The 10,903-nt window shown below is 45.3% G+C and overlaps 1 protein-coding gene across 3 annotated transcripts in view; it reads right to left on the bottom strand.

Annotated features, from left to right (window-relative positions):
* The window catches only part of LOC110489646 (activated CDC42 kinase 1), a 22,774-nt gene extending 12,232 nt beyond the window's left edge, over positions 1-10,542 (bottom strand). Inside the window, exons 1-5 of one of the 3 annotated variants that reach the window (XM_036943811.1) lie at positions 10,414-10,542; positions 9,193-9,352; positions 2,761-2,831; positions 1,360-1,438; positions 129-277 (exon numbers count right to left, since the gene is read on the bottom strand). In XM_036943811.1, the coding sequence (XP_036799706.1) occupies positions 129-277; positions 1,360-1,438; positions 2,761-2,831; positions 9,193-9,352 (459 nt within the window). In that variant the 5' untranslated portion in view covers positions 10,414-10,542. Of the gene's footprint in view, positions 1-128; positions 278-1,359; positions 1,442-2,748; positions 2,832-9,192; positions 9,353-10,413 lie in introns of all 3 variants that reach the window. The other 2 variants (XM_036943810.1, XM_036943809.1) reach the window with 2 other exon arrangements.
* Positions 10,543-10,903: the final 361 nt, after the last annotated feature.

The raw sequence follows: 10,903 nt of genomic DNA on the forward strand, positions 1-10,903 counted from the left end.
CCACCCACCCACTCACTCACTCACTCACTCACTCACTCACACACCCACCCACCCACTCACCCACTCACTCACCCACCCACCCACCCACTCACTCACTCACTCACTCACTCACTCACACACCCACTCACCACTTGTCCAGTCGGTCCGGTCCACTCTCCTCTCCTGACGACTCCAAAGGTTCCGTCTCCCAGTCGTTCACACAGCTGAAGCTCTGCCTCCCGGATCAGACAGGTCAGGGCTGCCCCCGACGACGGCCCATCGCTGGACGGGGTTAAGCCTTTAAACACCAGGCGCAATAATCGTTCATATACATATAGTTATGTGAGTTAACATACTCCAACAACAACTCCTAATTAAAACAATACTGTTTACAGGTCACTAATGGAGGAGATCTTTGTGGGCTATACTCAGCCTTGTCTCAGGATGGTAAATTAGTGGTTGAAGATATCCCTCTAGTGGTGTGGGGGCTGTCTATTGGCAAAGTGGCTGGGGTTTTTTCCTGCCTGTTTGGCCCTGTCCGGGGGTATCATCGGATGGGGCCACAGTGTCTCCTGATCCCTCCTGTCTCAGCCTCCACTATTTATGCTGCAGTAGTTTATGTGTCGGGGGGCTATGGTCAGTCTGTTATATCTGGAGTACTTCTCCTGTCTTATCCGCAGTCCTGTGTGAATTTAAGTATGCTCTCTCTAATTCTCTCTCCCTCTCTCTTTCTTTCTTTCTCTCTCTCGGAGGACCTGAGGCCTAGGACCATGCCTCAGGACTACCTGGTATGATGACTCCTTGCTGTTCCCAGTTCACCTGGCCATGCTGCTGCTCCAGTTTCAACTGTTCTGCCTGCGGCTATGGAACCCTGACCTGTTCACCAGACGTGCTACCTGTCCCAGACCTGCTGTTTTCAACTCTCTAGAGACAGCAGGAGCGGTAGAGATACTCTGAATGATCGGCTATGAAAATCCAACTGACATTTATTCCTGAGGTGCTGACTAGCTGCACCCTCGACAACCACTGTGATTATTATTATTTGACCCTGCTGGTCATCTATGAACATTTGAACATATTGGCCATGTTCTGTTATAGTCTCCACCTGGCACAGTCAGAAGCCTCAGAGCCTGGTTCCTCTCAAGGTTTCTTCCTAGGTTCTGGCCTTTCTAGGGAGTTTTTCCTAGCCACCGTGCTTCTACACCTGCATTGCTTGCTGTTTGGGGTTTTAGGCTGGGTTTCTGTACAGCACTTTGAGACATCAGCTGATGTAAGAAGGGCTTTATAAATACATTTGATTTGATTTGAGTAGGTCAAAATCTAAAAAATGATAAGCCTGGAGTTGGGATAATGTCAAGAATATGTCAAACACCCACACACCTGGAGTCATCAAGGTGGGCGATGCCCCCCGGGGCTGCTGTGGGTCGGAGTCAGAGTCAGGTCTTTTCCCTGGAAACACCTGCTGGCCCAAACACAGAGACTACAGCTTAGAGAGACTTTACCACGTACACACACATGTACAAAAAAACACATGCACACACACGCACACATGCACACACACGCACACACACTGTCATGCCCTGACCATAGAGAGCCCTTGGTTCTCTACGGTGTAGTAGGTCAGGGCATGACTAGGGGGTGTTCTAGCTCAATATTTCTATGTTGGTGTTTTGTATGGTCCCCAATTAGAGGCAGCTAGTAATCGTTGCCTCTAATTGGGGATCATATTTAGGTAGCCATTTACCCCACCTGTGTTTATGGGATATTGTTTTGTGTTTGTGGGATATTGTTTTGTGTTTGTGGGATATTGTTTTGTGTTTATGGGATATTGTTTTGTGTTTATGGGATATTGTTTTGTGTTTATGGGATATTGTTTTGTGTTTGTGGGATATTGCTTTGTGTTTGTGGGATATTGTTTTGTGTTTGTGGGATATTGTTTTGTGTTTGTGGGATATTGTTTTGTGTTTATGGGATATTGTTTTGTGTTTATGGGATATTGTTTTGTGTTTATGGGATATTGTTTTGTGTTTGTGGGATATTGCTTTGTGTTTGTGGGATATTGTTTTGTGTTTGTGGGATATTGTTTTGTGTTTGTGGGATATTGTTTTGTGTTTATGGGATATTGTTTTGTGTTTGTGGGATATTGTTTTGTGTTTGTGGGATATTGTTTTGTGTTTATGGGATATTGTTTTGTGTTTGTGGGATATTGTTTTGTGTTTGTGGGATATTGTTTTGTGTTTATGGGATATTGTTTTGTGTTTGTGGGATATTGTTTTGTGTTTATGGGATATTGTTTTGTGTTTGTGGGATATTGTTTTGTGTTTGTGGGATATTGTTTTGTGTTTGTGGGATATTGTTTTGTGTTTGTGGGATATTGTTTTGTGTTTGTGGGATATTGTTTTGTGTTTGTGGGATATTGTTTTGTGTTTGTGGGATATTGTTTTGTGTTTGTGCATCACTACTTTCACGGTTCGTTATTGTTTTTTTTGTTTAAAGTTTCACCGTAATAAAGATGTGGAACTTCAATCACTCTGCGCCTTGGTCCGCTCATTACGACGATCGTGACACACACACACAGCCATGCATGCCCACACACAGCCATGCATGCCCGCATACACACACACACACACACACACACACACACACACACACACACACACACACACACACACACACACACACACACACACACACACACACACACACACACACACACACACACACACACACACACACACACACACACAGCTAAGAGGAATTCAAACTCACTGTGTGCTGTACCTTGCTCATCCAGGATTTGCGTTTACAGAGAGCTCTCCTCCTCTTGACTGCCTCCCAAAGCCTCCTCTGTCCTGCAACACACAGAGAATACATTACACACCGTCAGCCTCCTCTGTCCTGCAACACACAGAGAATACATTACACACCATCAGCCTCCTCTGTCCTGCAACACACAGAGAATACATTACACACCATCAGCCTCCTCTGTCCTGCAACACACAGAGAATACATTACACACCATCAGCCTCCTCTGTCCTGCAACACACAGAGAATACATTACACACCGTCAGCCTCCTCTGTCCTGCAACACACAGATAATACATTACACACCATCAGCCTCCTCTGTCCTGCAACACACAGATAATACATTACACACCGTCAGCCTCCTCTGTCCTGCAACACACAGAGAATACATTACACACTGTCAGCCTCCTCTGTCCTGCAACACACAGAGAATACATTACACACTGTCAGCCTCCTCTGTCCTGCAACACACAGAGAATGCATTACACACTGTCAGCCTCCTCTGTCCTGCAACACAGAGAATACATTACACACCGTCAGCCTCCTCTGTCCTGCAACACACAGAGAATACATTACACACCATCAGCCTCCTCTGTCCTGCAACACACAGAGAATACATTACACACTGTCAGCCTCCTCTGTCCTGCAACACACAGAGAATGCATTACACACTGTCAGCCTCCTCTGTCCTTCAACACACAGAGAATACATTACACACTGTCAGCCTCCTCTGTCCTGCAACACACAGAGAATACATTACACACCGTCAGCCTCCTCTGTCCTGCAACACACAGAGAATACATTACACACCGTCAGCCTCCTCTGTCCTGCAACACACAGAGAATACATTACACACCATCAGCCTCCTCTGTCCTGCAACACACAGAGAATACATTACACACCGTCAGCCTCCTCTGTCCTGCAACACACAGAGAATACATTACACACCATCAGCCTCCTCTGTCCTGCAACACACAGAGAATACATTACACACCATCAGCCTCCTCTGTCCTGCAACACACAGATAATACATTACACACCGTCAGCCTCCTCTGTCCTGCAACACAGAGAGAATACATTACACACTGTCAGCCTCCTCTGTCCTGCAACACACAGAGAATACATTACATACTGTCAGCCTCCCTCTGACACACTGCCACACAATCGTCTATATATGTGACATCTTGGATTGCTACAGGACAAAGAAATAGAAAAATAGATTGAGGAGAGACAGGACTGTATGACTGTGTTATGACTACCTTGTGACTGTGATATGACTACGTTGTGACTGTGTTATGACTACGTTGTGACTGTGTTATGACTACGTTGTGACTGTGATATGACTACATTGTGACTGTGATATGACTACATTGTGACTTTGATATGACGAGATTGTGACTGTGATATGACCACGTTGTGACTGTGACATGACCACTTTGTGACTGTGACATGACCACATTGTGACTGTGACATAACCACATTGTGACTGTGACATGACTACATTGTGACTGGCGAGTGTAGAGAGTATAGAGATATTGTTATCCACGTCGGCACCAACGATGTTAGGATGAAACAGTCAGAGATCACCAAGCGCAACATAGCTTCTGCGTGTAAATCAGCTAGAAAGATGTGTCGGCATCGAGTAATTGTCTCTGGCCCCCTCCCAGTTAGGGGGAGTGATGAGCTCTACAGCAGAGTCTCACAACTCAATCGCTGGTTGAAAACTGTTTTCTGCCCCTCCCAAAAGATAGAATTTGTAGATAATTGGCCCTCTTTCTGGGACTCGCCCACAAACAGGACCAAGCCTGACCTGCTGAGGAGTGACGGACTCCATCCTAGCTGGAGGGGTGCTCTCATTTTATCTACCAACATAGACAGGGCTCTAACTCCTCTAGCTCCACAATGAAATAGGGTGCAGGCCAGGCAGCAGGCTGTTAGCCAGCCTGCCAGCATAGTGGAGTCTGCCACTAGCACAGTCAGTGTAGTCAGCTCAGCTATCACCATTGAGACCGTGTCTGTGCCTCGACCTAGGTTGGGCAAAACTAAACATGGCGGTGTTCGCCTTAGCAATCTCACTAGGATAAAGACCACCTCCATTCCTGTCATTATTGAAAGAGATCATGATACCTCACATCTCAAAATAGGGCTACTTAATGTTAGATCCCTTACTTCAAAGGCAATTATAGTCAATGAACTAATCACTGATCATAATCTTGATGTGATTGGCCTGACTGAAACATGGCTTAAGCCTGATGAATTTACTGTGTTAAATGAGGCCTCACCTCCTGGCTACACTAGTGACCATATCCCCCGTGCATCCCGCAAAGGCGGAGGTGTTGCTAACATTTACGATAGCAAATTTCAATTTACAAAAAAAAAAATGACGTTTTCGTCTTTTGAGCTTCTAGTCATGAAATCTATGCAGCCTACTCAATCACTTTTTATAGCTACTGTTTACAGGCCTCCTGGGCCATATACAGCGTTCCTCACTGAGTTCCCTGAATTCCTATCGGACCTTGTAGTCATAGCGGATAATATTCTAATCTTTGGTGACTTTAATATTCACATGGAAAAGTCCACAGACCCACTCCAAAAGGCTTTCGGAGCCATCATCGACTTAGTGGGTTTTGTCCAACATGTCTCTGGACCCACTCACTGTCACAGTCATACGCTGGACCTAGTTTTGTCCCATGGAATAAATGTTGTGGATCTTAATGTTTTTCCTCATAATCCTGGACTATCGGACCACCATTTTATTACGTTTGCAATTGCAACAAATAATCTGCTCAGACCCCAACCAAGGATCATCAAAAGTCGTGCTATAAATTCACAGACAACACAAAGATTCCTTGATGTCCTTCCAGACTCCTTCTGCCTACCCAAGGACGCCAGAGGACAAAAATCAGTTAACCACCTAACTGAGGAACTCAACTTAACCTTGCGCAATACCCTAGATGCAGTTGCACCCCTAAAAACTAAAAACATTTCTCATAAGAAACTAGCTCCCTGGTACACAGAAAATACCCGAGCTCTGAAGCAAGCTTCCAGAAAATTGGAACGGAAATGGCGCCACACCAAACTGGAAGTCTTCCGACTAGCTTGGAAAGACAGTACTGTGCAGTACCGAAGAGCCCTTACTGCTGCTCGATCATCCTATTTTTCTAACTTAATTGAGGAAAATAAGAACAATCCGAAATTCCTTTTTGATACTGTCGCAAAGCTAACTAAAAAGCAGCATTCCCCAAGAGAGGATGACTTTCACTTTAGCAGTGATAAATTCATGAACTTCTTTGAGGAAAAGATTATGATTATTAGAAAGCAAATTACGGACTCTTCCTTAAATCTGCGTATTCCTTCAAAGCTCAGTTGTCCTGAGTCTGCACAACTCTGCCAGGACCTAGGATCAAGAGAGACACTCAAGTGTTTTAGTACTATATCTCTTGACACAATGATGAAAATAATCATGGCCTCTAAACCTTCAAGCTGCATACTGGACCCTATTCCAACTAAACTACTGAAAGAGCTGCTTCCTGTGCTTGGCCCTACTATGTTGAACATAATAAACGGCTCTCTATCCACCGGATGTGTACCAAACTCACTAAAAGTGGCAGTAATAAAGCCTCTCTTGAAAAAGCCAAACCTTGACCCAGAAAATATAAAAAACTATCGGCCTATATCGAATCTTCCATTCCTCTCAAAAATTTTAGAAAAGGCTGTTGCGCAACAACTCACTGCCTTCCTGAAGACAAACAATGTATACGAAATGCTTCAGTCTGGTTTTAGACCCCATCATAGCACTGAGACGGCACTTGTGAAGGTGGTAAATGACATTTTAATGGCATCGGACCGAGGCTCTGCATCTGTCCTCGTGCTCCTAGACCTTAGTGCTGCTTTTGATACCATCGATCACCACATTCTTTTGGAGAGATTGGAAACCCAAATTGGTCTACACGGACAAGTTCTGGCCTGGTTTAGATCTTATCTGTCGGAAAGATATCAGTTTGTCTCTGTGAATGGTCTGTCCTCTGACAAATCAACTGTAAATTTCGGTGTTCCTCAAGGTTCCGTTTTAGGACCACTATTGTTTTCACTATATATTTTACCTCTTGGGGATGTTATTCGAAAACATAATGTTAACTTTCACTGCTATGCAGATGACACACAGCTGTACATTTCAATTAAACATGGTGAAGCCCCAAAATTGCCCTTGCTAGAAGAATGTGTTTCAGACATAAGGAAGTGGATGGCTGCAAACTTTCTACTTTTAAACTCGGACAAAACAGAGATGCTTGTTCTAGGTCCCAAGAAACAAAGAGATCTTCTGTTGAATCTGACAATTAATCTTAATGGTTGTACAGTCGTCTCAAATAAAACTGTGAAGGACCTCGGCGTTACTCTGGACCCTGATCTCTCTTTTGAAGAACATATCAAGACCATTTCAAGGACAGCTTTTTTCCATCTACGTAACATTGCAAAAATCAGGAACTTTCTGTCCAAAAATGATGCAGAAAAATTAATCCATGCTTTTGTCACTTCCAGGTTAGACTACTGCAATGCTCTACTTTCCGGCTACCCGGATAAAGCACTAAATAAACTTCAGTTAGTGCTAAATACGGCTGCTAGAATCCTGACTAGAACCAAAAAATTTGATCATATTACTCCAGTGCTAGCCTCTCTACACTGGCTTCCTGTCAAAGCAAGGGCTGATTTCAAGGTTTTACTGCTAACCTACAAAGCATTACATGGGCTTGCTCCTATCTATCTCTCTGATTTGGTCCTGCCGTACATACCTACACGTACGCTACGGTCACAAGACGCAGGCCTCCTAATTGTCCCTAGAATTTTTAAGCAAACAGCTGGAGGCAGGGCTTTCTCCTATAGAGCTCCATTTTTATGGAACGGTCTGCCTACCCATGTCAGAGACGCAAACTCGGTCTCAACCTTTAAGTCTCTACTGAAGACTCATCTCTTCAGTGGGTCATATGATTGAGTGTAGTCTGGCCCAGGAGTGGGAGGGTGAACGGAAAGGCTCTGGAGCAACGAACCACCCTTGCTGTCTCTGCCTGGCCGGTTCCCCTCTTTCCACTGGGATTCTCTGCCTCTAACCCTATTACAGGGGCTGAGTCACTGGCTTTACTGGGGCTCTCTCATGCCGTCCCTGGAGGAGGTGCGTCACCTGAGTGGGTTGAGTCACTGATGTGGTCATCCTGTCTGGGTTGGCGCCCCCCCCCCCCCCCCCTTAAGTTGTGCCGTGGCGGAGGTCTTTGTGGGCTATACTCAGCCTTGTCTCAGGATGGTAAGTTGGTGGTTGAAGATATCCCTCTAGTGGTGTGGGGGCTGTGCTTTGGCAAAGTGGGTGGGGTTATATCCTTCCTGTTTGGCCCTGTCCGGGGGTGTCCTCGGAGTGGGCCACAGTGTCTCCTGACCCCTCCTGTCTCAGCCTCCAGTATTTATGCTGCAGTAGTTTATGTGTCGGGGGGCTAGGGTCAGTTTGTTATATCTGGAGTACTTCTCCTGTCCTATTCGGTGTCCTGTGTGAATCTAAGTGTGCGTTCTCTAATTCTCTCCTTCTCTCTCTCGGAGGACCTGAGCCCTAGGACCATGCCCCAGGACTACCTGACATGATGACTCCTTGCTGTCCCCAGTCCACCTGGCTGTGCTGCTGCTCCAGTTTCAACTGTTCTGCCTTATTATTATTCGACCATGCTGATCATTTATGAACATTTGAACATCTTGGCCATGTTCTGTTATAATCTCCACCCGGCACAGCCAGAAGAGGACTGGCCATCCCACATATGCTCTCTCTAATTCTCTCTTTCTTTCTCTCTCTCGGAGGACCTGAGCCCTAGGACCATGCCCCAGGAATACCTGACATGATGACTCCTTGCTGTCCCCAGTCCACCTGACTGTGCTGCTGCTCCAGTTTCAACTATTCTGCCTTATTATTATTTGACCATGCTGGTCATTTATGAACATTTGAACATCTTGACCATGTTTTGTTATAATCTCCACCCGGCACAGCCAGAAGAGGACTGGCCACCCCACATAGCCTGGTTCCTCTCTAGGTTTCTTCCTAGGTTTTGGCCTTTCTAGGGAGTTTTTCCTAGCCACCGTGCTTCTTCACCTGCATTGCTTGCTGTTTGGGGTTTTAGGCTGGGTTTCTGTACAGCACTTTGAGATATCAGCTGATGTACGAAGGGCTATATATAAATACATTTGATTGATATGACGAGATTGTGACTGTGATATGACCACGTTGTGACTGTGACATGACCACGTTGTGACTGTGACATGACCACGTTGTGACTGCGATTGGGACCATTTCTAGAGGAATAGACATGGTAAATCCACTACTATAGCTTTCCTTGATATTTTTTACACTTTAAAATAGGATATGACTTCACACACCTGGCCTCCCCATGCCGATCTTCTCCAGGTCTTCATTCTTGACGTAGTCGAAGTGTGACAGGCGGGTCACGTTCAGCTCATCACGGACACGCAGGAAGTACTGCTGCAGCTGAACGTCTGTTAACAGATCTATCAACCACTCTGTCCCCTCCTCCGTCATCTACACACACACACAGTCAACATACCAACAACAACATCAACCAGTGTCTGACACTGTACATAAGACTTTACCATGTTTTCTCCCACTCTCTCCTTCCTCTCTTCCTTCTCCTCCTCTTCTATCTCGTAGGACAGATGCTGGTACATATAGTTCTCTGCCATGGCTGCTGCTCCCCCACACTCGTCCTACAATCTCCCCTCACCCGCCGTCCCTCTTTCAATAGTCTATGGTTTTGTCCTGGTTTCAGCCGTGTGTGTTGAAGCAGTGGTAAATCTCAGTTCCTCTCTGTGTCACTCTGCTATAAGTCTGCCCAGTGTTGTCCTCCCCTCAACCTCACGACCTTCTGCCTAATCAATACACACACACACACACACACCAGGAGAAATCTGACACCACTCTCTCCTGTCTCTATCAGCCAAGCTAAGCCTTCTATAAACTGTCCCGTTCTCTATCCATCTGTGCTGACTCATCCCTCACACACAGCACAGGACACTTCCACACCTCTCTATCCCTTTCTCCCTATGACTCTCAACATCCTCCGTCTACTGTTGAATAATACAACATCCCCGGAGAGAGAAGAGAGAGCTAGAAACAGTGCTTTCTATGTGTCTCTGTTTAATTGAGGGCACTCTGGGTCTGAATATGGAAATTTAAATATAGCCTGTATTACCCCCGATTCAGCCTCTCTCTCTGCATTATAAAACAGCACTGCAGTGCAGACTACTGTTGCTATAGGGAGAAAACACTACATAACGAGCCTACGCTAACCCTCCTCCCTTTCTCTCCTAGTAAACAGTAGCTCTTGTTGAACTAGGCTAAATAAGCTAAGAAATATGCGCATTGAATCCGTTTTTTAAACTAATCTACTGAAATGTTAAATAGGACATGTCGCATCACTGATCCATACACTGACTAGCCTATTAACGGTAACCTCATCAGAGACAGAGACCCAAATCAAGATAACAGTATAGTTCATGCAGACGCTCATCGAGAGATGTAAAAAGAGAGAGATGGGGAGAGAAAGACAGACTCTCTATTTTCTCCACCTCGCCAAAACTCGCCTTAATCAATTGTTGTTTTCAGAACCCTTCATTTTTTCTTGGTAAAATAAGCAGTCGGTTGTTTTCTGTCTGTTCCCTGTCCTCTCCTGTAATTCCTGGTCGCGTGTTGCTGTGATTACTGGCGTGGCGTCACCGCGTTTTGCGCACATTGAGATACGGTACGTTCCAGGCCGCCAACATTGCATTGAAACATTGCATTGAAACATTTGCATTAAAAGATTGCATGATCTATTGGGTAAGGATAGGCTATCGGTGATTTGGTAGTTAGCGTCCAACGACGATTTGGTATTTGATTAGGATCCCCATTAGCTGTTCCAAAAGCAGCAGCTCCTCTTCCTGGGGTTCACACAAAACATGAAACATAATACAGAACATCATTGGACAAGAACAGCTCAAGGACAGAACTACATACATTAAAAAAAGGCTATGAAAAGACCCCTGGTGGCATGTCTGGTGGGATAAGTGTGTGTGTCAGAGCTGTGTGTAAGTT

This window comes from Oncorhynchus mykiss, chromosome 15 (assembly GCF_013265735.2).
Source record: "Oncorhynchus mykiss isolate Arlee chromosome 15, USDA_OmykA_1.1, whole genome shotgun sequence".
NCBI lineage: Eukaryota > Metazoa > Chordata > Actinopteri > Salmoniformes > Salmonidae > Oncorhynchus > Oncorhynchus mykiss.